The sequence below is a fragment of the Acomys russatus genome, chromosome 32, assembly GCF_903995435.1.
Source record: "Acomys russatus chromosome 32, mAcoRus1.1, whole genome shotgun sequence".
Classification (NCBI taxonomy): domain Eukaryota; kingdom Metazoa; phylum Chordata; class Mammalia; order Rodentia; family Muridae; genus Acomys; species Acomys russatus.
In genome coordinates, this window is record NC_067168.1 from 47041420 (window position 1) to 47069259 (window position 27840).

The 27840-nt window shown below is 54.7% G+C and overlaps 2 protein-coding genes across 2 annotated transcripts in view; both read left to right on the plus strand.

Annotated features, from left to right (window-relative positions):
- Ss18l2 (SS18 like 2) overlaps positions 1–27840 on the plus strand; it is an 89872-nt gene that overhangs the window by 22298 nt on the left and 39734 nt on the right. The gene's annotated exons all lie outside the window — the stretch shown is intronic.
- Positions 440–26757, plus strand: Vipr1 (vasoactive intestinal peptide receptor 1). Its single transcript, XM_051140313.1, has 13 exons — positions 440–618; positions 11279–11387; positions 15253–15360; positions 17381–17487; positions 18218–18321; positions 18593–18725; positions 21910–22063; positions 22527–22587; positions 22802–22868; positions 23143–23234; positions 25589–25718; positions 25924–25965; positions 26506–26757. Exons 1-13 carry the CDS (start codon positions 538–540, stop codon positions 26695–26697), a joined length of 1380 nt encoding a protein of 459 aa, XP_050996270.1. The 5' UTR covers positions 440–537; the 3' UTR covers positions 26698–26757.

Genomic DNA, 27840 nt, shown 5'->3' on the forward strand with positions numbered 1-27840 from the left:
GGAGCCCAGCCTGCAGCCCCGGAAAGCTGCGGCCCTTCTCGTCCAGGAATCTGGGCTACGAGCCAGTGTGGGAACCGGGGAGGTGTGGCTCCTGGTCCGTCCCCCCCGCCGCCCCCGCCCCTGGAGCTGACAACTGGAGGAGCGCGCTGCTGGGAGCCGAGGGGGCGGCCGGGGTTGGGAAAGGAGGAGCGGGCACAGGGAGCGCTGGGCGGTGCGGAGCCCAGCGTCCCCGCAACGGAGCGGATAGACGCCCGCTAGCTCCCAGCTCAGAACTAGGCGCACCTCCAGCGGGACTCCGAGCTCAAGCCCCCGGGGGGCCCAAGCTCCGCCCCCTACCTGCACCGAGGCCCCGCCTCCGCTGCGCCATTGGCTAAGCCCGCCGCCCGTCTGCCGAGCCCCCGCCGCCCCCCCCCCGCCTCGCCCGGAGCTGCGCCTCTTAGCGCCCGGGCCGCTGGCCCGCGCCAATCTCCGGAGCTGCACCTGCCACGGACCCCCGTAGCCGCTCCCCGGCCTCCAGCCGCGGGCTGAGGGCGAACCATGCGCCCTCCGAGCCCACCGCGCGCCCGCTGGCTCTGCATGCTGGCAGGTGCCCTCCTCGCCTGCGCCCTCGGATCCGTGGTGAGTGTGCGCCCCTCCACCCGGATGCCGGGGATGATGGGGATACTGAGGGGGCGGCGGATCCCGGACCATCTGGTCATGAGGGGCAGCAGGAGCGCGGTTCTGGTGTCTCTTCGCCTGGGACCGGATCTAGCCTAGAGGCGTGGGAGCTTGGTGGCGCTGGATTCCTACTAGCGCAGACTAGAGCGCTCACCGCCAGGCGATTCCTAACAGTGTTGGAGAGATTGGGGGCGAGAGGGAGCCCCGACTTGCCTTGCGAGAGGAGTATCTGTGGGGGTACGGGCTGGGAGTGGGGAGAGGAAAGCTGTAGGTGGCAGGGTCGGGTGAGACGGGAGATACTGTACAGTGTTGGGTAGAAAGAAGGCTGTTGAGAGTCTGGAAGCGTCTCTGGGCATTTTGTGAACTTGTGGGATGAGATGGCTCAGCAGCCTACTCGGCATTGGTGCCTGCGGCCTGGAAAGGGGTCAATTGGGATCTGATGGGGCGAGACAATCTCTTCTAACTATAGGATGTAGGTGGGCAGGGAAACGTCACAGTTGGTGTCAGGGACAGACAGGCATGTGCTGGGGAAAGCAGGGGGGCTCACTCTACCTCCGATCTCTGCTTCCTCCCACACCTGCCTCTGTGTGTGTGTGTGTGTGTGTGTGTGTGTGTGTGTGTGTGTGTGTGTTTCTGTGGCTGTGGCAGGCTCACCAAGGCAATGGGGCAGATGCTGGGTCACCTGAGAGTAAGGAAGATCTCAAGACTCAGAGTCCTCCTAAACCCGTTTTACAGAAGGTCAAAATGAGGCCACAGGAGCCACACCTGTCCTTGTCGGCTGCACTTGGGCAGAGGTGATCACCCCCTCCCCACCCCGACTCCCTTTGCTCGGGCCTGTGCAGCTGTTACTTCAAGACCATCTTTTCATAAGTGGATTCAGGTCTGGAACCAGCAGGCTACCTGGAGGAGGGTGGGGAGTCTTGGTCACCTAGTGGGTGCCACCCCACAGTTACCTCCCTTATCATTGCTTCCACCAGGGCAGGAATCAGGTCAGAATCTGTTTCCACCTAGGGTGTCTGGCACACACCACCCTGGAGAAGGCACAGCCCTCTGAGAATTGGGGAGTGTGTTGCCCCCTTCCCTCAGTTCACACTCCAGGCTTCAAACTCTGGCTCTCACTCGGTGTCACAGCCTTCAGGGCACACCAGCAACCCTCCAGCTTTCCCAACTCCAAGTCCCAGCTACTCCGATTTGTTTTGGATAAGCCAGGGGGTCTCTCTCTGACCTCGTCCAGACACAGCTGGAGCCCAGCCCCTCCAGCGCCCGCCTTCCCATCTTCCCAAGTCTTATGCATTCAGTGCCCACTCTGCCTCCTCCTCCACGGAGCCTTCCATGGTTGCCTCGGTTCTACCAGCCTCCCAGCCTGAGCCGTTCTGCCCACCATGTGCAGTCAGACTTGATGGCCTCTTGGCCCAGTGCAGGGCATGGCCAACAAAAAGGAGAAGGGGCTCAGCCCGGGCTGGAGAAGGACCCCAGTTCCTGCTGTGCAGCCTCTCCATTCTCACATGCTCCCTCCTGGAATGGACACCCAGTGTTCCTGCTCCGGCCGGACTGGGGGGGGGGGCATGTTATCAGGGTCATAAAGTGGCAGCTGCAGAGTTCACGTTGAAGGCATAGAGTCTTATCACTCTGTTTATGGGGCCCTGCCTCGGCCTAGGAAGGGAAATCTTTGAACGGGGAAGCCAAAAAAAAAAAAAAAAAAAAAAAAAAAAAAAAAAGAAAAGAAAAGAAAGAAAAGAAAAGAAAACCTCCAGTGTCCCAGAGGAGGAAGTGAAGTGTGTCCCAAGGCCTTCTCTAGCGTCTGCCCCCTGGGCAGCAGACAAGTGCCCAGTGCCAGGCTGCTGGGGACACTCAGACTAGAGACAGCCTGAGATTCCTACCTTGCAAGAGTCTCCACTGGAGGGGCAAGTGACCTCAGATGGATGTGGGGCACAGGGTTGCTGTGACAGACAGGAAAACCCCTGTGGAAGAAGCAAGGCAGCGCCCTGAAGCTTGGCTGCACTGGCCAATCTATTAAAATAGCCATCGCTAGCCTGGCTTCAGGTAGAGAGAATCCCAGTCCCCAGCTTCTCTCAGAACCTGGACGGCTGGGACAGAGGGCAAGGCTGGCCCTGCGGAGTGTTCGCCAGGCAGGCAGAGGCCACACCTCACCGGGAGAGCCCTTTCTGGCCACTACTATCAGCCTTTCCACGGACTGCCTACTGCTGCCCAGGTCTCTGGCCTCGGCAGATCATACTGCGGCATTAGGAAACAGCACAGGACAGACCACCCTCTAAAACAGAGAGACAACCTCAGTTATGCCTGCCCAGGACTCCCAGCGGCACGCTGAAAGACAGAACTCTGTCAAGAGGTTTAAGCTTACACGTTCTGGAATCTGGAGGCCCAGCCTCCTCTGAGACTGCTGTAACTTGCGTGGGAGCCACAGCATGGCACAAGAGCCGTGGACGCTGCCCCACCACACAGCCACAGCTCGTTGGTCTGGGAACATGTTCACCCATTAGAAGGTTTCCTCTCATCTCTGAAGGGACAGAAGAATCCTGGCCCAGTGTGGAAGAGAATGGGGAAGGCAGCGCCGGGCCGGAGCCAGCTCCACTTTCCCAATGGGGCCTGATCTTCTCTGAACCTCAGGTCTCGAGCTAGACAGAGCTGAGCATCCAAACAAGGCCTGCGTGGCCCATGTGACAGGTCATCCCTGATCCTTGGTCCAGAGCTAACCAGGACAGGCAAGTGGAGCAGGTGGGGTGTCCTCATGAAGTGTCTTCCAGGGAGTGACAGTGCCTCTCAGAGGAGAGTGGGCAGGAGTTGGCGTGGTGGGACATCTCACAGTGAGGAAAACCTTGATGGCACCCAACGCGGGCACAATACCTGTGGTTAGGCCTGTACCCAGCCACCCTCCTGCCATGGCCAGTCCTTCCACTTGGCCTCTTGGTTCATGGATGATGGCTGGACGCTGGGAACTAAAGCAAGTCTTGCCATTTCTCAGCCTCCTAGACTTTGTCCTCTGATTTGGACTCCCAGCATAAAAAGAACGCCATTGTACAATGGAGAGCTACAATGCGTAGACACTCTCCTCTGCTTCTCAGAGGTGCTCGCTCCTCAAGAAAAGAGTTCAATCACTCCACTACATGATAGAGTTTTTTTTTTTTCCTTCTTCTACTGTAAAATGTTTCAAACATAAACAAGTAGAAAGAATATTATGAAAAGGCTGTGGGTCTGTAATTCCAGCACTCAGGAGTCTGAGGCAGGACTGAACTCATGGCTGCCTGCGTTCCACAGTGACAAATAAATTAGAGATAGATGGACAGAGTGTATATATGATTTATCAAACAAAGTAAATAAGAATAGCATAATAAAGGACTAGAGGATGGCTCCGTAGTTAAGACTAGCTGCTCGTGCAGAGGACCCATGTTGCTACACTCACAACCACCCAGAATCCAGTCCTTAGGCACCCAACACCCTCCTGTGCCCTCTTTGGGCACCTGCAGGTATGTGAGCATACAAACATTTCCTAGGTCTGACATTGGGTGACTTAAATGTTTAATATTTACATCACTTGTTTATTTTGGCTAAAGTATATCCAAGTCAATTAGAGGAACGTTGACCTTTAACCCCCTTCGTTCAAAATGCATCTCTAAATCAAAGACCGATTTCCTGTACAACTACAATATTCTGGTCACACCTAACACGATTTGCATGGTAGTCTCCTTCATTCCAATACGTATTCTCCAGCCACATGTAAGCACCACAAGATGAACAGTGACACTCAGACGGTTGTCTTATTGCGTGACGCTTCTGTCTGACTGATGGGGTCGCAGAGCCAGCTGGCAGGCATTTGGGGTGAGAGTGAGGTGCCTCGGCAGTGAGCCCTGGACACAGGAGCCCTCTAAGTGTTCTACCTTATGTGGCTCAAGATCCGCATCTCTCAGGAAGTGCCTTCTCCTAGCTACCGCAAAACAAGTTCTTCCTGCACAACAGGTCACTGGAGGAGGGGAAGAGTCCTCAGGCTCCTTGGGTGGTTGGTGTGCAGCACTCTAGCAGCACCCACAGATCCTGGTCCTCTTCCCCAGGGGTACCCAGGACAATAAGGGCTTTACAATGAGCGTGTGCCCCGAAAGGCTTCTTGCCCCAGAGGACTCTCCCAACAAGTGTACTGAGATGGTGCAGGCTGTGCTGAGTCCAGCAATTGTGAGAGCTCTTGAAAGCGCTCTCTGTGTCTCTCTGGCTCTCTCCGTCTCTCTCTGTCTCTGCCTCTCTGTCTCTGTCTGTCTGTCTGCCTGTCTCTCTCTCTCTCTCTCTCTCTCTCTTCATTCTTCATCTCTCTCTCTCTCTCTCTCTCTCTCTCTCTCTCTCTCTCTCTCTCTCTCTCTCTCTCTCTCTATCTCTATCTCTATCTCATCTGTCTGTCTGTCTGTCTGTGTGTTGTTAAACTGAGCTGGGCATGCTGACACCCCTGTAATCCTGGCACTGAGGAGGCTGAAGCAAGAGTCACTAGAGCTGAGCTCTGGATATGTAATCAGCCCCTGTGAGTGCGCACGTGCGTATGCACACATGTGTGTGTGAGTGTGCACGTGTGTGTGTGTTTGTGTATGAGAGAGTGTATGTGTGTGTGTAGGGAGAGAGACTGAGTTTAAAATGAATGATCTGGGATGGTGACACACAGTTATAATCTCAGCACTCAGGAGGCTGAAGCAGGAGGATGGCCAGCATGGTTTCTACTTTGGGGCACTTGTAAATAAGTCGCCACATATATTCACAAAAAAACTTGTATAGGGGCATAGATTGTGTATTCTTGGGTAAATGCCTGGGCTGGCTAGCCAGATGCACATGACCATACGTGGTATTTACACGAGTGCTGAGGACCCACACAGCAAATGCTATACTCCCTGGAAAGCTTTTTAAATCCCAAAATGCAACTCTGTGCCCTGATTTCTTTGTTTCCCTCACACACACATACTACACACACGTGCACACAGGCACACAGGCACACACACTGGTTCTCGCTCTATCTTTTTCACTCTGAGAAAGCAACTGTCCTCAAGAGGAGCCGTGATTCATGAAATGTAAGTTAGCAGGGAGGGAAGGCTCTGTTCTCGGGAAAGAGGCACGAAAATACAAGGAAGGGAAAAGAAATCAAACGTGCTAGAGACGGCAGTGGGAACAGACAGGCTTGAGGCCTCTCCGTGTCAGTGGGTAGGACGTTCAGAGCATCCGGGCATCTGAAAGGCATTCCGGCAGGGCAGACCCGGCCTGGAATGGGGACCAGGACAGGCTTTGTTCATGCTGCCAACTTACAGCGTTCCTGTCTGTGAGGCTGGTGTCCTCAGCATGTGAAACCCAACACGCTATGCTTGTGCCATTGGGAACGAGAGTGCTTGAGGGGACAAGCGCCCTCTGAGGGGAGTACGGGGTGGACTGAGTCAGGAAAAGGGAGAACGTGATGCCGTTGTCATCAATTGTGCAAATATGCTTGGGTAAATCGCCTAGTCACCCATCCAAGTAATGGCCGACAGTCTGATCCAGAACCTGTGGTCCCCTCAGGGCTCTGCCACCCAGAGCCTGTGGTCCCTGCAGAGCTCTGCTGCCCAGAAACTGTGGTCCCCTGCAGGGCTCGGCCACCCAGAGCCTGTGGTCCTCACAGGGGTCTGCTGCCTCCTCAGGACTGCATCTTCCTCAGGGGCTGTGGCTGTGACATATTCTGCCCCAATGTTTGAAAATATTTTTTTTAATTAGAAAAATGTACAGATCTGAAGTGGGAGCTCGCAAATTGTTGTGTGTGTTCGTTTGAGTGTACATGTGTGTATGTGTTGGTGTGTGTGCATGTGCATGTGTGTGTTGGTGTCCATGTGTGTGTTGGTGTGCTTAAGTGTGTGTTGGTGTATGTGTGTCTGTGCGTGTGTGTGTTGGTGTGTCCGTGCATATTGGTATGTGTGCTTGTGTGTGTGCATGTGTGTGTAGGTTGGTATGCCTGTGCATGGGTGTGTTGGGGTGTGTGTGTCCGTGCATATTGGTGTGTGTGCTTGCATGTGTGCATATGTGTGTGAGTTGGTGTGCCTGTGCATGTATGTGTTGGTGTGCATGTTGGTGTGTGTACGTGTGTGTATGTGTTGATGTGACAACTACACAGGTTAACTTTTGCACCTTCCTACCTTCCTGCCAGGCTTTCTCATGCCCTCCCCCAATGAGATGAGGTCTCTACTTAGTCTTCTACAGAGCTTCTCTTCTCCCTGGGTCATCAGTTTCCCTCTATGCTTGTCATCATGTGATCTTGAGGGAGGGAACACTTAATATCGGGTTCTGTATAGGGCTAGTGCAGTGGGAAGAGATCAAACAGGACCAGAGTGTCCGTCCAGCTCTTGCCAATTCCCCATCTCCTCTGATGGTCCCAAGTTCTGTAACAGTCACAACAGCACGGGTCATTCATACTGATTCCTAGTACTTAGCACGCTTTTCCTGACTCAGTCTACCTCATACTCCCTTCAGAGGCCATCTATCCCTTAGAAGGTTCCTGTTGTCCGGTATCCAGCCACCTATAATGTGACAGGTCTTTGCAAAGTGTGTCCCGTACTCTCATCCTTCTGAGGCAACATCTTTGAGAGTCCCCAGAGCCTAGGAGTCAAGGCTCACACTTCAAAACTGGCCCTCCAGGCCCATCCCAAGCCTCACCCTGCCTCACTCCCATTAGGACTCCTCACAGCATGGTTTCCTGCAACCTCCCACATGGTGGGGTCCTATGTCTCCCTGTCTGTGTGTACCCCCGAATGCCGACTCCACCCCTGACTGTCTAAACCTTTCCTCATGCTGTATAAACTATGTGACCCTCTCTGATGCCCACTGTTTACTTAGATCCCACCCTGGAGCTCATGCACTGATCGGCAAGCTTGGCTGTAGTTGACAAGGGAATTTTCCCATGTCCACTGTGTGTCTGAAGTCCAGGAGGACAATGAGGATGTTTAGAAAAAGGAAAGTCCAAGGTCTGCATGAATTCCTCAGTGATAAGGGCCAGAGGGAGCTGCTCTGCTCTGTCCTCCCAAGGGCCAGGGTTGACCAGATGGCCAAAGGCAAATCTCTGGCAAAGGATTGATTTTATACAGACTAGGGCCAGAGACTTGGGTCCTATCTGGGGATGTGACTCACTGGGTGACCTTAGGTTCCTGTGTGGGCCACTATTTTCTCTACATTCCTCCAGACAGGGGTATTTCACTCAACTAAATTTTGATAAAAGCAGTTTAACTATTGGATGCCATAGCTCTTCATGGGTCACAGCTGTCCAGGATTCCAAGTTACTCTGGCCTCTACTGGATCCACGCTCCTCTTCTCCCCTGACCCAAAACCAAGCACTGGGGCAGTGGGTCTACAGGGACAGTTGCATGACATGATGTCAGCCAGAATTCTACTAAGGAGTAGCAAGCAAAAGTGGCTAAGAGCTAGGTGCCCCATAGTGATTAAAGGAACATCCGGGGGGATGGTCATCGGCAACCTGCTTGCCTTCCAAGCACAAGTCCTTGATTCAGATCCCTAGAACCCATGCTGAAAATAAAGGAAGCAGTAGCGGGAATAAAGGATAAGGGGAAGAGCGAAAGAACACAAAACTGGGTGCCTAGCAGGAACTTGAAATCTCAGTGTAGGGAGTCAGAGACAGGTAAATCCCTGGGGCTTGCAAGCCAGCCACCTCAGTCTGCCTGGCACATTCTAGGCCGATGACAGAGATCCCCTGTCTCAAAAAATAAGGTAGATAGTATAGTGCCTGAGGACCAGCCCCTGAGGGTAATCTCTGACCTCTATGTGCACATTCACACATTTGTGCACATGTACACACCACATACACACATGATAGAGATGTGTGTGTGTGTGTGTGTGTGTGTGTGTGTGTGTGTGTATACACACACTGAGGATGTTTAGAAAAGGAAAACAAATGGGAAAGGAAGTCCAAGGCCTGTCTGAATTCCTCAGTGATAAGGGCCAGAGGGAGCTGCCCTGCTCTGTCCTCCCACTTGGCAATCCCTATGGTCATTACTCTGGCTTAAGAGGAGCCCAGTGGGCTGGAGAGATGGCTCAGCGGTCAAAGGCACTGTCTGCTCTTCCAGAGGTCCCGAGTTCAATTTCCAGAAGCCACATGGTGGCTCACAACCATCTATAATACGATCTGATGCCCTCTTCTGTCATGCAGGGGTACATGCAAACAGAACACTCATATACACAAAATTTTAAGAAGGAAAGACTGTTTTTTAAAAAAAAGAAAAAAGAGGAGGCCAAAAGTGAGGGACAGCCATTGTTCTGTCCTGGGATAGGAAAATTAACTGGCTGAAGCATAAACAAGGCGATTGGCCCGTGTTGTGGGAAGATCTTGTTTCAGACATGGCCTGCCTTCCCTGTCAGGCAGCTCTGGGTTTTCTCTGTCTCCATCCTGCCGCCCCTCAGTGGCCTTCATCTTCATGTTGTATATGTCAACAAGATTACCACAGAAACCCCAGCCTTGGGTCCTCTGAGGTTTTTCCAGTCCAGTGGGGAGAATTAAACCCACTTGCCTGCTAGCTTAATTTGAAGTCCCAGGAGTGTGAGCCTTCTGCCTCAGAGGAGCCTGGCTTGGGCTAACTGCCAGGCACCGAGGCTGGGAATGCCGACTGCCTTAAGTCTTGGCCACACCAATCCCCTGCAAGAGGGTTCACCAGGAGCAGTGATTGGCGAGTGGGGGTGTGGGGGGAGGGGGAGTCCTTCCAAATGAGAACCTGGCACCAGGGAAGAGGAACGCTCGTGAGAGCGGCATGTGCACAGAAACAGCAGGTATTCACACAGCCCGTCCTGCTTGCATACCACTGCACAGTGCGACAGACGGTGAAAATATGAGAGTCTGGGACAAAGTCACAAGTCCAAAGGTGTCCGGCACCGGTGCCTGAGAGCGTACCAAACAAGGTGGAACAGTGATGGACACAGCTAGCTGGCCAGTCCCGACTTCCTCTTTCAGAGGTCTCCTTGGGAGTCCCATGACCACCCTGCTCCCCACACCTGAGCATGAGCCAGTCACAGATCCTCCAAGCCACACCACTGCAAGCATTCTGACATAAAGAGGTGAAGCGTGTGACCCCTGAGAGGACACACAGGCAGTGGGTCTCCTTCAACTGCTTCCTCAAACAGTTCTGCTGAACAACGCTCCGTGACAGCTCCGTGCTACTTGCCACATGCTAAGTTGAAAGAGACTTTGGTAGACCGTGTCTGGACCCCCATTGGCTGGGTTCCTGCATTCACTGTGTGGCTTCCAGGCCTTGACAAGTGAGGTGTGGGTGGCCAGGACATGTGAAGGCAGAGGGCAACTGCAGCGCTAGGCTCACAGGAACAGAGACCTGCTGTGGTGGAAGGGACATCATGGCAAGCCGCAGCTTAGACCTCTCTCCTGGTGGACGTCGAGAGCACTCTGCTGCCTGGGTGCAGGTTTGCCACTGGTGTTGACTCTCTTAGGCCACTGGTCAAGCTCTGTGTTCTTTAATGCTGCCAGCCAGATGGTCCCCTTGAAGGAAGGACACAAAGAGAAGCCCCTATGTCCTTGCTGTGTCAGCGGGCTTAACTTCAACAAGGCTTTGAGTCGGGAGGGGAGGGGACTGAGTCCAAGGTAAGAGCGATGCAGAGGAGACTCAGGACCTCTAACTGTGAGGTCTCTCACTGGAGCTTTACTGGACCCTGGTGGAGACTGATACTCTCCAACCCAGGCAGAGATGAGGAGACTGACAGAAGGGTCCAAGAGCGGCAGCCACTTCCTAAAGTCAGAGCAGACAGAAGCTGCCCCAATCCAGCTGCTCATCCACAGAGGCCCTCACCTTCTTCACACCCACAAACCCCCAAGGCCTGGCATCCGCCCCCCCCCATGGATCCCAGACTCCTTAGACTCACGTCTGCCCCTGGTGTCCTGTCTTGTGCTGTCTGCACACCCGACCCTGCTTCCGGGCCAGGGCATGCTGGAGGGCGGGAGAGAAGGAGAGGTCTGGGCCAGAAGGGTCAATGTTCCTGTCCCATCTTCATGAACGAGAGTGAGCAGAGGCCCCGTGTAGGAAGGAGGTGCTGGCAAGCCCTTTTGCCCTGCCTGGCTTGGCCCCAGGAGTAAGAGGCTAATACCCCGAGTCTTATAACAGGGAGTCGCTAGCTTGGCCCTACCCATGCAGGGAAACTGAGGCAGGGCCAGAGTAGCAGAGCCTAGTGATCAGCTCAAGACTCTAGGGACAAGCTCTTTACCTCCCCCGGGGCCAGAAGCCTTACAGTAGCAGCATTACTTGGGGCCCAGGAGGCCTGAGAGGGTCCTCAAGGCAGAAGCTGGGGGTCAGTGAGAGCATTTGGAGGGCACGGTCAGGATCAAGATGCTCCCTAGGGCTGAGGTAGGGGGTTAGTCTGGGGCTTCTGTAGGGTACAAACTGCAGTTGGGATAGGGTTCATCAGGGCCTAGGATGGGTTATAGGCTGAGGTCAGGGTTAGGGTTCAGTATGAGGCTAGGGTGAAGATCTTGGCCAGAGTGGACATCCACTGTGGAACTCAGATCCCCTAGGCTGAGAGCTGGGTCAACCTTGGCTGACCCAGTTTGGCCCTCTGCTCCTCCAGTCTGGATGAGGCTCATGTCCTCCGTCTGCTTTGTCCTCAGCGTGGCTGGGCAGCCAACCCACACCAGGAGTGTGAGTACCTGCAAATGCTGGAGCTACAGCGCCAACAGTGCCTGGAGGAGGAGGCCCAGCTGGAGAATGAAACCACAGGTGAGTCAGGGGAGGGCAGAGGAGTCCCAAGTCCCCTCTTGTCATGAGCCCAGCCCAACACCTGTGCCTTCCACAACAGTCAGCCAGACGGGGATTAGAGGCAGAGATCACACCACAGAGCTCTGGGTCTGAGACACGCAGAAGCAGCCACAAGGCTTCCATGTTTCCCTGACCCCACCCAGGTCTGGGGAGTTCCCAGCTCTTATCAGGGAACCACATGGTGAACCACGGCTCTGAACATACAGAGACAGCTCTGCCTTTAAGGGTCCATCCAGCCATGGCTGCAGGACCGACTATCCACCGAGGAGACATAAGGCACTCAATGACAGAGGTTTTCCATCATGAGTCGGTGGGCTCCAGGAACCCCAGCCTCTCCCGCACCCAGCATGGGGGCCACTCCAAGTCAACTTCCTTGGCCCCTGACTTACCTAGAGCTTAGATGAGACCGCTGGCCAAGGCCTGTAGTGGGCCACCGGGGCGAACAAGAACAGAACTCTGTCTATATGGCTTGGTCGCTCAGGGTTGAGCAAATCTGAAAAGATGGACAAGTCTAGGGAAGTAGCAGGCCTGGAAGGCTCACTGTGTTGGGGAGAGCCAGCACGGCGGAGGCAGAAAGGCAGCTGGGTCTCCATCCCAGCTCCCGAGGCTGGGCTTATGGTTACGAAATGGGAGCAGGAAGCACCTGTCCAGCTTGCTGGCTCCTGGCTCCCAACTCCACTCTGAGGCCCTTGACACTGGTGCACAGGCCTCCTGTGTTCATGCTTGCATGTGGGCATATAGTCTCACAGATGGGCATGGCCTGAGCCACACTTTATGTATGGCACCCCCTACCCGCTCCCCAAGTGGGGACCTGCCACTTTCATGATCCCAATAAGGTCACTGCTGGTATAGGGTTCTTGTGGACTGCCAGCTCCTTGTACACAGCAACCAGAGTAGGATTTAGAAAATGGCAGGTGTAGGTGTCCAAACTGAAGGTCTGCCCTGACTGCCTCTGAGGCTCTGTCTACGCCCCCGTAGTTGCAGGTGGGCACCCCTGGCCCTGGTCTGTCTGAGGTTGTTCCTGACCTTCTCTCTGCCTGTCTCTGGCTCTGTAAGACAGAGGCCTGTATCCGTCTAAACATGGATGTAACCGGTGTGTGGTGTCCCTGAATGTCCGTGTGTGAGTGTTTGGGTGTGTGTTCAGGCTGTGTCTGCTCACTTGGCGGTCTTCCCGTATGCCTGCATGTATGTTTGCATGTATATCTGGGGTCAGTATGCCTGCGAGCACATGTGAGTGTGTGTCATTATGGGTAGGAAGTTCTGTAAAATTGACTCACTGGGGCCTTTGCACCTGCCTGCCTGCCTGCCTGCCTGCCTACCTCTCCATCCCTCATCTTAGCCTCAAGTTGGGTTTTCCTATTGGAGCCTTAGCCGTGAATAGACACATGGAGAAATCTCCTGGACACACACAGTCATTTCTAGAAACCAAGCATTTTCATGACTGTCATTACTCCACGACTTCCAAGCCCAGCTGCCCCAGCAAACCAGCCCTGAGGTGCCCCCTGCAAGGAGCCTCCCAACCCACACCCCTGTAGGCCCCTCTTTCCTCAGTCTTCTTGCCTGCCTGCTGCCCTGGGTACACTGGCAGTTCAGTGTGGCCTTCGCTGTGCTGCACTCTTCTTTCAGGCCAAATGCAGCCTCCCCCCTGGGCAGAGCCCAGTCTCTTCTATTCTGTCCCACCTCTGGTGAAGCTAAGCAAGGACCCAGCATCACACACACACACACACACACACACACACACACACACACACACACACAGGACCCTTCACCACCTCCCCACCCCAACGCACATAACTCTTTAGCTCAGACTGGCAACTCTGAAAGGCTGAGGCCTGGCACAGACCAGACACAATAGCTGGCCTGCGAAACAGGGTGTGCCCAACACTGTCATCGAGGGCACATAAAGTCCAGTGGCAGCCAGATTCCCAGAGAAATGCTACCGAGCCCTTGGAAGCCAGGAGAGGAATGTATAAATAGGCGAGAGACTCGCCACACCTCATCCTGCCACCTTGCCTCCGTTTCCCGCCCTGTAAAATGGGCTGGTTATATAAGTGACTCATTTAAAGGCTGAAACAATGTTGGGACATTCCAAAGCTGGTGCTTGCTGATGTTAATTGAAACAGCTCATAAATCATGAGCAACTTTTCCCGGCTTGGGGGGGCTCCTACGTGTCCTCCTAGGGACAGTGGCAAATGTGGGATAGACTGAGGGACATGTTAAAGTGGTGGCCTACAGGAAGAGTGACTTCATTAGCCTTGGCTGCAGGTGCCACCCAACTGCTGCTGCACCAGGAGGGTCCACCCGCTGCCACCCACTCCCCTTCTTGACAGTCACATGACCACAGCACTGAACCTAGAGGCTCTTCCCCTCCGTGGGTGCATTCCTCCACCTCCTCTTCCCAGGCCCCTTCTTGAGAACTTGTGAACCTTCGGACCTGGGCTGGTCCTGGGCTTGGCCCAGCTGGCATCGACTTTGACTCTGGGGTGGGGTTTCCTGAGCAAATCTGTGGGGCTGGCAGCATTGCAAAGAGACTGACACCATCAAGAGAGGGGTCCAGAGAAGTCATCTCACCACAGGGGCACCCAGTTTCATAGAGCCCCCGAGACACCCCTTGGCATCCTCAACAACCAGTCTCCAACCGCAACAAACCTTTGCTCACTGTAGCGCTTTGCAAGCTCTGTGAGGAGGCAGCTGCCACCAGTGCGCTCCGCTGTCCCCAGGCGTCTTGTGGCAGACATCTCAGGCACTGCCTTTACTATTATAAAATGAAGTTCAGAATGGTCCCTAACAGAGCCTCTTGGGATGGAGCTTGCTGTTTTGAATGTGGGTTGATAGCCTTATTTGTGTCTAGAAGGCAGGCTCAAAACAATGGGGCTGAATTGCTTGAAACTGCTGCCGGTAATTTGGTAATATACGGTTTTGAAATCTAAATGTCTGTTTTCTTACAAACCATAAAAATGAAGGCCACTCACTGTGCTGCTAGAAATATATGTAAGGCTCTATAAAAGAAAAAACCAGAACGGAGGGTGATTTATAATCAAATGCCGTGTGCATGTGCAGGCGTGATGGCAGCGAAAGATAAGAAGAGGCAGTCTGAAGGTTGCGCCTATAAATGTAAGCTCTGGGAACCAGAGAGCTATAAAGGCAGACTGAAGTATACAGCTTGTCACTGACTCAGATACCACAGGCAAGCTGCAGTAAGTGGCACGGCCCCCCAAAACTTTGACCAACTCCCATTAAGGTTCCGAACAAAATGAAACGCAGGCTTTGCTCCCTTTTCTCAGTGACCGCTTTCCTGGAACACCCCGCAGAGTTAAAGCCACTGACTGCTCTGAGAACTTGGATGCCAGAGCGTCAACTCTTGTCACTCAAAAAGACTGACACCTATGTAAGTGCCCAGGAGCTCATCCCAGATGAGAGACAGTTTGCCATTGGGCGGAACCAGCTAGGCCGAGTGCCTGGTATCTCTGGTGCTTGTCTATCAAGTGGGGATGTGGCTCAGTTGGCAGTTAGCGTGCACCACAGGCCCTGGGTTTGATCCCAGCACTATATGAACTGGGCATAGTGGCGCACACCTGGAATCCCAACTCGAGAGATAGAGACAGGAGGACCCAGAAGTTCAAGGTTTCCCTGGGGACCAGCCTGACTAAAATAAATAAACAAATGGTGCCATATAGGGGAGCTCTTTCCTTTATAGTAAGAGGAGCCTCTTCCTGTCCCATCAACACGAGACCTGCTCATGCTGGGCAGGCATTGGTCAGGAGGAGGAAGAGAGTGGCCACCGTGCTCATATGGTGACACGTGCCCTCTGCCTTCACCCCCACAGGCTGCAGCAAGATGTGGGACAACCTCACCTGCTGGCCGGCTACCCCTCGGGGCCAGGTGGTAGTCCTGGGCTGCCCCCTCATCTTCCAGCTCTTCTCCCCAGTTCACGGTAAGAGCCCTGGGCTGAAGGCCAGAAGATGGGCCATGTGTCGTGAATGGGGCCAGCTAGGGGGGCTTTTCCACTTAAGGAAACAGGAAAGCTGTCCAGGGGCCTAGCGGGACCTGGAGGCTTCGTGGCCAAGAATGGCATCAGGTCTGGAGAGGACTCGCGGGATCTGATTAGCTCCTGACCTAGAGATAAGGCTGTGGGACTGGCTCAAACTAAATGTTTGCTCAGCAATTGATAACCGACTGACTGAGTTTCGGCTCCCATGTTCTCGTCATCTTGGTTGTGATTTGGTCTGTCACAGCCTAGAACCCGTGACCTTCGGGGCCCTAGGAAGCCGCCACACATCTTTGCTATCACACCTTGTCATGTTCCAACATTCTCACGGAAGACAAAAAAGGAAAAGGGGGCTCCCTCGGGACCTCTAGACCATACCTAATCAGTAGCTGAGGTGCCTACCTTCTATTACGCCGAGCTCTATGCTACACAGACCGTGGGAAGGGACTTAGGGAACTGCCACCTGCCTGCCCTCTGGGAGATCCAGTGCCAGCTGGAGACACCTTCAAGCGAGACAATAAACAAATGGACAGCAAATGGCCAGGGGCTCTGTGGGGGAGGAAGAGACGAGGTGCTGGTGGTGCTCTCGGAGATGAGGGGCATGAGGGGATGTGAACAAGCTAGCTCTTCCATGGGCGCAGTCATTCTTACCCAGAGTGCACCTGACTATGCAGAGCTGAGGCCCCAGTACCCAAAGCCATATGACCTTGTGAAGTGAACGGCCTGTGCAGCGGTAGACCGCCCCCTCCCCCTCCCCCTTCCCTCCCCAACCGGCTATGAAGCGGGTGGGGAGAAATGCGGGGCTGTGGCTGGATCTACAGGAAAGAGTGTGGAAGAAAGGGTGTAAGCCATTGGCCTTACGATCCCAAGAGGGTCATTTGCAAGAGTGGATAAGGTTGATGCCGACCCCCACTCCTGTGCTTTGGTGAGCATGCATCTCCTCCCCAAAGAGTCTTAGTTCTTAAGGAAGATGAAAATCAGAGGGTTAGAAGGATGTCTACTTTGGCTGGATAAAACACCTTCAGGAGGGCTTGGGAGAAGAGTTCGGCGGGTAAAACTCACTGTGCAAACATGAGGACTGGAGTTCCGACCCTCAGCACCTTGTAAGTACAGACACGTGGCGTGCACCTGCCATCCCAGAATTCTCAAGACAGAGACTAATTAAAGGTGCAAAAGGAAAATCAGGTGACTAGATAAGTTAGTGGGAATCTCAGTTGGGGGGCTACTGGGGGTACAGAGCCCAGTCTGGCAGAGCCCAGACACAATGCTCAGTCTGGTAGAGGTACCAGGCAAGACACAGGACCAGGTACAGATGGACAGACAGGCAGACAAGTGGCTGAATGGACAGGTGAGTGGATAGCAATTTGAGTGGGCCATGCCAAGCAGTGGGAAGCTGCAGCCCCAGGGACAATAAGGCATTCTCTGTCCCTTGAGACACACACACTGGGTGTTAGGGTGACAAGTCGCTGGGGTCCTCCTATGGAGTTCAGGGAGTTTTCCCCCACCCTTTATTGGTCTGGTGTGTTTGACAGTTTCTTGCCTGGCTCCTCTGACATGGACTTAATACATCCACGGGGTCACGTGTTCCTAATGTGTCTGATAAGTGCAGAGCAGACCTTTCTGTTTGCACAGCGGAGTCGGTCATCAGTCTGTGCCTTTAGGTTGGTGCTGGACACTGGTGACTAAGTACACAAACCAGAGTCTTTCTGCCCCTGTGTTTACACTAAACAAGGAGCCAGGTTCTGCTCCTTAAAATGGAGTCACAGTAACATTGGCTCTAAGTGACAACCTGGGCAAACAGGGGCCCCCAGCAGGCCTGCAGGAGCTTCTCCTCGCCTCAAGGGAACCCCAGGGTTTGGGTCAGGGAGCTGGAGCCTGGGTATTGCCATAGTATGGAGAGAGAGCAAGGCAGAGCCCTGTGTCTGCCTCCTGACTCCAAACTCCTCCCTCCGTCCCCTGCTTCCAGGCCATAACATCAGCCGTAGCTGCACTGAAGAAGGCTGGTCAGAACTGGGGCCAGACCCCTACCCCATCGCCTGTGGCCTGGATGAATTGGCATCTGGTCTGGATGAGGTGAGGGCATCGTGTGCCTCTGTACACGCTGGGGTCCACCCTCCTCAAGTTCACATCCCCTAAGGCTGCCTCCCCCAACAGAGCACACACAGGGCTTCTATGAGAATCACACTTAAGGGGAGCTGTCCTCTGAGCCGCCCAAACGAGAACAACCCCGCCCCCCCCGGTCCCCCTCACCCCTACCACCACCACCCCAGATGGTTTGCCTCTCTAGTCTGCAACCCCGCACTTGGAAGGAAGATAATGGGTTTGAGGCTAGCCTGGACTGCACAGGGAGACTCTCAAAACTATTGGTGGCGCACGCCTTTAATCCCAGCACTCGGGAGGCAGAGGCAGGAGGATCGCTGTGAGTTCGAGGCCAGCCTGGTCCACAAAGTGAGTCTAGACAACCAAGGATATAGAGAGAAACCCTGTCTTAAAAAAACAAAAATACCGAGCGAGTGACAAGTGGGAGTTGTGAGGTCTCCCATGGTGGTATCTGTCATGCACAGCAGAAAGAAGAATTCATTTACCTCCTAATTACCCTCTGGGCACAGAATCCCTGTCCATGAACACCAGGGCCTAGGGGGCACCACTCAGGTGCTCTTAGGAGCCCCAGGCACATCTTTCTTAAGCGAGACAGTGTGCCAGGCAGAGCAATAGCCAGCCCATCCCCATCAGCAGCCCCAAGCTGAGCTCCCCACCCCACCCCAACTCCCACCCAAGACCCTTGCCTGCCCTTCCCATACAGCAACGGACCGAGTTCTACAGTGTTGTGAAGACTGGCTACACCATTGGCTATAGCCTGTCCCTTGCCAGCCTCCTGGTTTCCGTGGCTATCCTGAGCCTGTTCAGGTGAGTCCCTGCCCTTACCTCTTCCAGGCCAGCCATCCCAACCTAGCAGTAGGTGGTCACGATGTGGCCTTCAGAGCAGCCTTGTCCCAGTGTCCTGTGTATTGGGCACCAGGTGCACAGGAGGCTGGTTACTGGGCACCTGTCACCTCCAGGGTCAGTAACATGGAGGCCGCATCTCCTCTCACCACCTTGCCTAAAGCGTAGCACCATGCCAGCCAGTGTGGGCTGGTCCAAGGCTCCTTCTGCATCCCAGTGTACCTGTCTCTTGTAGGAAGCTGCACTGTACCCGGAATTACATCCACATGCATCTCTTCGTGTCCTTCATCCTGAGGGCCACTTCTGTCTTCATCAAGGACATGGCCCTCTTCGACAGCGAGGAGGTAGACCACTGCTCTGAGGCCCCGGTGAGGACCCACCTGACTCCCTCAGCTCGTCATCCTCATGTTTGTGTTCCTCGACTTCCTCTTCCTCCCCCTCCTCTTCCTCCTCCTCCTCTTCTTCCTCTTCTCCTCCTTTTTCTCTTTCTCTCTCCCTCATCCCTTCCTCCTCTCTCTCTCTCTCTCTCTCTCTCTCTCTCTCTCTCTCTGTCTTTCTGTCTCTCCCCTCTTCTCAAGGACAGACACACACACACCCTGACCACTCATCGAATCCCACTTCCCTCTCAGTGTAGCAGGAGGCGGCTGGGCCATCTGAGAGTTCATATATCTGCCTCTGTTAATAAGAAATGCAGGCTGGTTCCTCACGGTCAGGGCCCAGAGCCCCCATCTGGCCCCGTGGACCAGTTTCTGATCTAATATCAGGCAACTCCCTGCCTCAGTTTCCCCATCTATGCAAGTCCTCCCCACATTCCTCCCAGCTCAGCCTTCTGCTCCCTTCAGCCAAGACGCTGTCCCCCACACCACTCCGTCCTACCTCCCCTCGCTGACTGTCTCCCTCAGCCCAGCCCTAGGCTGTTTGTTCATGGCTTTGACAAAACACCTGACACAATGTACAGGAAAGGGGCTTGTTCAGCTCGTGGTGTGAGGGGCAGTCCAACATGGTGGGGTGCATGGCGGCCGCAGTGGCGAGAGAGCGGCCATGCTGCATTCACAGTCAGGAAGCAGAGAGACATGAACACTGGCACTCACCTCACTTTGGGGACTGTGGCCCCTGGATTGGTGCTGCTCACCTCCTCAGTTGACTAAATCCAAACCCTCCCCCTCAGACAAATCGGACAATGCTGAGGGTCTGTCTCCTGGGCATTGCAGCTTCTGGCCAGCTGATGATATTAACCACTGTAGGCTCCGAAGGACAGAGCCTGAAGCAGCCAGGAATCCCTCCTGTGCTGTGTTCTGAGTGTGCTGTGTTTCTGAGTGAGGCCAGAGAGGCAGCACGCTGTCTCCAGATCAGTAGTGCCTGCTTCCCAGGATGGTGGGGTCTCAAGTGGGAAGAAAAGCCCAGGGTGACTCCACAAGCTGGGGCCAAAAGAGAGCCAGAGAGAGGCCTGCAGTCTCCAGAGAGCTTGATAAGGCAGGGAAGGACTTTCCAGTCATGTGGTGGAGAGGGAAGGCTGGTCCATGAGGATGCCTGACAGCCAAAGGCCTGAGAGGGAAGGGAGGCAGGCCAGGTTCTGTGTTCAGGGGGAGTGGAAAAGAAATGGTGCCCTTGGGAGGGTAGCTTGACGCTGTGGAGTGAGCGAGTGTTTCTGGGAGGAGACAGAGGCCCAGCAGACCTTTATGCAGGCCATGCCAGGTAGGGCACCCAGAGCCCTTGGTCACCACCTCATGGATCTCCCGTTGCCCTCGCCTGCCTCGGCCATTCATCACCAGTCTCTGTGGCCCCAGAAGGAAGACCCACCCTCCCCTTCTCCTTTCCCCCCACTCACAGCCCCTTCTCTCTTAGTTTCCCGTTTGCTGTGATAAACACTACAACCAAAAGCAAAGTGAGGAGAAAAGGCTCATTTCATCTTGCAGCTGTAGTGCGTTATCCAGGGAAGGCAGGGCAGGAGCCTGGAGGCAGGAGCCGAGGCAGAGCCCATGGTGGAGTGTGGAGGGAGGACTGGCTCACTCCTCGTACTTGCCCAGCTGCCTTCTTATAGGGCTCCTGACCACCTTCTGAAGGACAGCACCACTCGTGGGGAACCGAGTCTCCCATCAGTCATCAGTCAAGAGAGTGCCTTACTCAAAGGCCAGGCTGGTGGGGTGCTGTATCAACTGAGGCTTCCTCTTCCAAACAGACGCCAGCTAGTGTCATGTTGACAGAAAGCTAGCCAGCAGCCCGCTCTGCTCTGGGCCCCCTCCAAAGCCCCGACTCACACCTTATGGTCAAGAAGCTGCTGAAGTCTCCAGCAAGAACTCAGCCTCAGGCTCCTAGTCCTCACTGGAGGCCAGGGAGCAGGCTGTGGGGGAGGGGGAGGAGGCCAGGGAGCAGGCTGTGGGGGAGGGGGAGGAGGCCAGGGAGCAGGCTGTGGGGGAGGGGGAGGAGGCCAGGGAGCAGGCTGTGGGAGAGGGGGAGGGTAAGAGGTGGGGGGGGGCCCTGGGGGGCAGAGAACAAAAGTGAGAGAGGGAAGAAGACAAGGCTGGTAGAGGGAGCAGGTGAGGGGGTATAGAGGCAGGGTCATATAAGTCCTGGCCTGGCTCAAAGGTAGGTGGACAGACAAATGGAAAAATGGCTGCCATGTGGGTGGGGTGGTCAACAGTTGGAGAGATAGCTGGGTGAGTAGAGAGACAGACTTAAGTGAGTGGGTGGACAGACAGCGTAGGTAAGTGGGTGGAGAGACAGCGAGGTGCATGGGTGGGTTGATGGATGAGCAGATAAACAGTTGATGAGTGGATGCCTGGATGACAGATGAATAGACAGCTGAGTTGTCATGAGTGGGACGGGGGCCAGGAGGTCAATAGATGAATAATGACCAGGCATGGCAGCTCACACCTATAACCTCAGCATGCAGAAGGCAGAGGCATAGCTGTGAGGTGGAAGGAAGCCAAGGCTACATAGTGAGTTCTAGACTAGTCTAGTTACAGTGACTGAAAACCCACTCAGGTACACATAATGTGCACACACAAATAGACAAACTCTGGTGGGTGGGTAAATGGGCAGGTGGGTAGACAGGCAGGGAGTGCGTCTACACCTTTTTGCCAGTCTTTTAACATTGTGACAGCATGTTGTCATCAATCAAGCTCTTGCTGGAGAACCTCAAAATTCAATTACCAAAAATATCACACACACACACACACACACACACACACACACTAACATTTTAAATAAGCTTACTATTTTGCGTTGGACTGTATCCATGGCTGTTCTCAGCCACATGCAGCCAGGCGCAGGCTGAGGATTGGACATACCCAGAGACACTGGGATCCGTAGCCAGAAGACCTGCAGAAGACACGTGGACAGATGGATAATTTAAATTACCAGCTTAGCCCAAAGTACCCAAGCATGTAAAGTCAAGATCACAGGAAAAGCCACTATATTTGTCTTAAGAGCCTGGTTGGGAACTGACAACGATGACGTTGGCTGGGCCACAGCTGTGTCTGTCCCCCGCAACCAGAGGTTGGGCAAGGAGGGACCTGCCATCCCTGAGGCTCCTTTCACTCTTCCCTGCAGGTAGGCTGCAAGGCAGCTGTGGTTTTCTTCCAGTATTGCATCATGGCCAACTTCTTCTGGCTGCTGGTAGAGGGCCTCTATCTACACACCCTGCTGGCCGTCTCCTTCTTCTCTGAGCGGAAGTACTTCCGGGGGTACATACTCATCGGCTGGGGTATGGCACCGGGGAGGGGCCAAGGCTGGGGAAGCTCGCTGGGCGGTGGGAGGTGCAACCCTAGTCTGTTTATGAGGTTGGCCACCGATGAATGTCCCCAGAACCTGTGTTCCTGGGGCTACCCCACTTCCCAGCCTCCTGCAGCTGCTTATGGTGCAGAATCTGAGCAAAAGCATCCATTTCCCTTTCTGATCCTGACACAGGGCTACTGCCAATCTCTTAGGGGTTAAAAATCAGAGAAACAAACCCAACTGTCTACGTGGTCACAGACCCTCAGGCCTATAGTCCCACTAACTCTTGGGGAGTGAGTTTTTGCACCATGAACAACCTGTGGCACTGTAGGGAGCAGCCCTAAGCATCCACCCCTTTTTTCTCCCTCCCTCTCTCTGGTCCCTCCTCCAAACCCTCCCCCCTGTGCTCTCTGCCCCTTCCCTTCTGTTCTGTTCTTCTTCGGCCCTACCAGGAGTGCCCATCGTCTTCATCATGATATGGACCTTTGTCAGGATGTATTTTGAGAATTTTGGGTGAGCTGTTGTCCCATCCCCTCCCTCTGGCCGCTATCACGTGGGAGCAGAGTCCCTGGGTTTTACGATGCTGCCCAGGTTTGGCAGGTAGACAGACCACAGGACCAAGCCCAGAGCGAGAGGCTGGAGGGAGATGTGGGGAGTAGCGGGTTCTGGGTTTGGGGACCGAGCCAGAGACACCTGGGAGATGGCCAACTCTCCGTGCTCTGTTCAGGTGCTGGGACACCATCCACTCCCCACTGTGGTGGATCATAAAGGGCCCCATCCTCACCTCCATCTTGGTAAGTCCTCCTCTCACCGCCAAGCCCAGCGTAGGCAACCAACTTGAGAACACACAGGAGCCTCTGGTTTCCATCACTCACCCTTGCTTCCTGCATGCGTGCTTCCCCTGAGGGAGGGTCCTGGGGATACAAAGGAGAGTTTCCAGATGCTGCACCCCAAAGGGAAGAGCTGCTGAGTGGTCCTGTGGAGGGGTGGCAAAGCCTGGGGAAGAAGACAACCCACCTCAGCCTCCTCTCTCTAACTGACCAACACTGGGGCTCTCTCAATCCATAGGTGAACTTCATCCTGTTCATTTGCATCATCCGAATCCTGGTTCAGAAACTACGGCCACCCAACATTGGGAAGAATGACAGCAGCCCATACTCGTAAGTGTGGACCCAGCAGCGCCCCAGCTGCAAACCTCCATCCCGGGTCCTCAGATCATCCCCTGTGCTCACCTCACACTTACCCAACCCCGTGACCAGGCTCAGCGTGCACCACCCATCAGCACCTGCTGTTCTTATACATGCTGTGCTTCAAGTTCAAATCTGCTGCCCCCACTATCCTCAGTCTCTGACCTCGCCTGGTTGGCAGAGAAAGAGGATACAGTAAATGCCCCGCAGCTGATGCTCCAGGGAGCTCCCCGTTCCATGCTGAGGCGACCATGCTCAGTACTCCCCAATGATAAGAATCTTACGTGCCGAGTTCATGCCAGGCGCAGGCCAAGAGGTCTCCATGCATCGGGCCCGGTCACACTCAGGATCCCATGTAAAATGTTCTTCACTTTGTGCAAAAGACATGTGCACACTTGCTCACCTTCTGAGGTTTGGAGTGTGCCACTATGGGCAGGAAGAGAGGAGGTATTTCCTTGTTGCTGTTAAAAAAAAAAAAATAACAAGCAACTTAAGGAAGGACAGGTCTAGTTTAGCTCATGACTCAAGGGTACAGCTGTCATGGCAGACACGGATGCAGAAGCGCAGGGCAGCTAGCTGTACCACATGCACAGTCTTGAAGCTGAAAGGTGAATGTTGGTGCTCAGCTCACTTTCTCCTTTTTATTCCGTCTGGGGCCCAAGCCTATGGAATGGTGGCACCAGTAGTCAAGGTGTGTCTTCCCACCTCAGCCCCACCTGGGAATCCCCTCCCACACACCCCCAGAGGTTTGTCTCCCCCATGATTCAAGTCCTGTGAGGTTGACAATTGATATTAATCACCACAAGACCTTAGCTCACTGCTGGCAAAGAGAGGAGGGCTTTCCCTGGGCTGGGCACTGGGGAGACCAATCAGAGCTTACAGGCAACGGAAAGAAACACAAAACATGACCAGGGCACCTATGCAAAGGCCCACGGGACCCCTTCACACACATGGTGACAGCGGAGAATGGACCCACCATGCACGCCAGATAAGCCTGGAATCCCACAAGGGCCAGCCAGCCCTGGGGTTCTAGATGGTCTTAAACTGTCCTGTCAGGCTGGGAGACTTCCCGCTACGGAGTCACAAGCTGCTGGATCTGGGATTCTGTTTTGGAAGACGGTGACTGAGGCTGGCGCTTCCTCCTCCCCGTTCCTGGCGTGACAGCATTCTGTCCCCAGCAGGCTGTGTGGGCAGAGCATCCCTTTCCTTTTCCAGGAGATGTGTGAGGTTTGCCCACTGCTGAGAGAGGCAGCGTTCCTGACCTGCACACACGGGTACCCTTTACCTCGGCAACTTGCTTCCCAGAAGTCCAGCTGCAGTGGGCTAGACTCTGGGGAACAGAGCCCAAACTGGTCATGGCCAGGTCTGTGTGGGTGAGATGGAAGGGAACAGCTGTCACAGGCAGAAAGGGGGGGCTGGCGCTGCTGATCCCCCAAGGAGGGGTTTTTAGTTCCCACTCTGCGATTTAAAGAAAGCCTCCATCTGTCAGCCTCTGAGTGTGGGATGGGTGTGGCTGGGAGCCAGGCCCAGGAAGGAGGAGAAGGGCCAGGGTGCATCTGCGTAGAACCTGGAGTGGCATCTCAAGGCCACCGCAGGAGAAGCAGGGGCCTCCGTGTGTCCCCACCCCACCCACATCCACCCTGACCTATCCTGTGCCAAGGAATCAGGAAAGCACGGCCCTCACTGCCCGGAGGACCATCTATGAGGTCAGTTGAGTGTACACAGTGGAGGGATAGGAGGGGATGGTGGCCCTGCTGGCCCTCTGGAGCAGGACTCTGTGTACTGCTGTGGTGACGGGGAGGTGGGGAAATGCAAGCTCAGGAAAAGTGGCAACCCCCAGAGACAGACCCGATGACCAGGCGTAAGGCTCGTCCCGGCTGCGAAGACTTCATTCCTAGGTCTTCTCATTCCCCAAAGGAGCGAGTGTATGTGGTACTATATACCCAGAGCACTTCAAGGAGACAGCGTCACCGAAGTGTGGCTGTGTTGGGCGTGTGTTACCCCACTCTTCCGGCTGGGGAAACACACCAGGAGGAGGGGGACCTGGAAGTCTTGCCTTATGTAACATATCATCCTCAGTGGCCTTTCTCCAGAAGGAAGAGAATGGAGGGAATTTAAGTCTCTCACGTGCCTCCCACCCTCCCCCACCTCAGGCAAGGAGGGAGGGACAAGAAAGCAGGACAGCTGGCAGCCAGGGAGCCTGACATGGGGCTGGAGGAGCCACTGTTCGTCTTCACAGGGTCTGGTCACGGTCAGCATTTGGTGTGCCCACATCCATCTGCCAATGTGGATGTGCATGCCCACGCCCTGCCTCTCCCTGTCCCCAGGAGACTGACCAAGTCCACTCTTCTGCTCATCCCACTGTTTGGAGTCCACTATATCATGTTTGCCTTCTTCCCCGACAACTTTAAGGCCGAGGTGAAATTGGTCTTCGAACTTGTCATGGGGTCTTTCCAGGTATGAGTGTGGGCTTAAAGAATTCACCTGGGACTGCCATGGGCCCTGGACCTGGATTCCAGGTTTTCTCCCTGTCAGAAGTTCTGGATAAGCACTTGCTTTGTGTTCAGTGTTCTCCTTAACCCAGGGAACCAGGGGTGGGGCTGGGTGGGACTGGGCATGCCTGCAGTCTCTGCCTCACCTCTGCTGTCCCCTTCTTCCTCAGGGTTTTGTGGTGGCTGTCCTCTATTGTTTCCTCAATGGCGAGGTGAGCACTTCCCAGATTTTGGCGCCTGGCTGGGGGGTGGGGGGAGTGGGGGGCTAGAGGGGTGGGAGTGGAGGGTATCTACAAACCTTGATGGGATCCTTGCCTCTCTCAAGCATGGTTCTCAGACTACAGCACCCTAGTTGCCTAGACTCGCATTTTAAAATGCACCTTGAGACCACTATAAACCTGAGGACTTATATTGGTCACTTTAACAATTCCTCCAGCTGAGTGGGTGTTGGTTGAATTCGGGATAGGACATTGAGGGAAGGTGCAGTTGCTGCCACAAGAATGCATTCAAGTGGGTACCCTGGATGAATCAGGGGTACACTCCCCAGCTGGGCAGCACCACTCTGCCTCCCTATACTGCATTTTGTGACCTTCTGTACCCCCAAGTTCCTGAGTGGACTCTTTGGCTCCCCGCCCTGTTCCAGCCCTCCCAAGATAGCATCGGGGCCTCTCAATTTAAGCTAGGAACATCTGTGGCTAGCTGAACAAGGCGGCGCTACATTATGAGGCCTGACCACCCTTCCCACCCCCCAGGTGCAGGCGGAGCTGCGGCGGAAGTGGCGGCGTTGGCATCCGCAGGGCGTCCTGGGCTGGAGCTCCAAATCCCAGCACCCGTGGGGAGGCAGCAACGGCGCTACGTGCAGCACGCAGGTGTCCATGCTGACGCGCGTCAGCCCCAGCGCGCGCCGCTCCTCCAGCTTCCAAGCCGAGGTCTCCCTGGTCTGACCGCCAGAGGCCGCCAGGCCCCTTCACACCCTCCCCACGCCGGCCCCTGGAGCAGAGGTCTGCCGCGACGCCACTGGCTCCAGCCTTTGGTCCGGACACTCTCCTTTGCTGCAGCCAGGATTGGGTCCACGCTACCTGGAGAGCCGGGAAGCCTAACCCTGAAGGATGCCCGGAGCAGCCAGCATCACGCTCCGCCTCCAAAGGCCTCTCTGCCAGCCGTGCGCACAAAATCTGCATATATCTCCCGAAAAGCAACCGCCTGTCCTTAAAGCTTTGGAACTCTGAGGGCAAAAAGACTCTGCCCTGTTCGTGCCTAGAACTCCACTGTGGCTCATGAGTCGCTTTGGGTTAAGCGTTGCCAATGAGAGCCTCCTCTGAGGATGCAGTCCCCTCCCCGAGCGCCCTGCTTTTATCTGCCAGCTCCTCCCGAGTGGGTGAGTTCCTCTACCTCAGGCAGATATGGTTATGACCTGGAGTTTCGTTTGGGGATCACAACTGTCCCGTGGTCCTCCCTCAGGATGGAATTGTCCCAGTGTATACTTGGACCTGGGAGCTCAGGGACCTTCGTCTGGGAAGCGAGAAGACAGCCCCAGCCAGGATCAGTCACACTAGCCTTATGCACAACCAAAGCAATAGCGAGCTGCCCACCCTGGGTGCTCACCTACATGCCCAACTACTGCAGCAAGGGTCAGACACAGGAACACCCGGGCCCCTTCATCCTGAGGTCTCTCAGACATCACTGGTAGTGAAACACAATCTCAGAGAGAGCAGGGATCTTTTCCCGTCCCCAGTGCAAGCATAAAGACTACTTTTTTTTTTTTTTAAGACTACCTTTTAACATATCATGATCTGCTGGGTTCTCTTGTTAGTGCCCTTACTGCCCAGTTCCTGTGCCACCCTGGAGAGTGGCTGAGTGTGTCCTTGACATAAAAGCCTGGGGGTCAAGGCATCTTGTAGCCATGTGGCTTCTAACCCAAGCTAGTACCAGCAGATCCCCTCAGAGCTTCACCAGGCTTGTATGACAGTAAATATTGGCTCAGACAGGCTTAGTTCCCTCTGGCCACTGTGGGCCTCCTGCTTCCTCTAAGCAGCTGAGTCATCCCTGCTCCAGAGAGAGGTGGCCCACAAAAGCTACCACCCTTT

Excerpts from the sequence above, each read along its gene's own strand:
- Vipr1 (XM_051140313.1), top strand. The coding sequence starts at position 538 with ATGCGCCCTCCGAGCCCACCGCGCGCCCGCTGGCTCTGCATGCTGGCA. Across the intron at positions 619-11,278 it reads CCTGCGCCCTCGGATCCGTG|CGTGGCTGGGCAGCCAACCC; the intron begins GTGAGTGTGCGC and ends CTTTGTCCTCAG. Across the intron at positions 22,064-22,526 it reads GTACATACTCATCGGCTGGG|GAGTGCCCATCGTCTTCATC; the intron begins GTATGGCACCGG and ends CGGCCCTACCAG.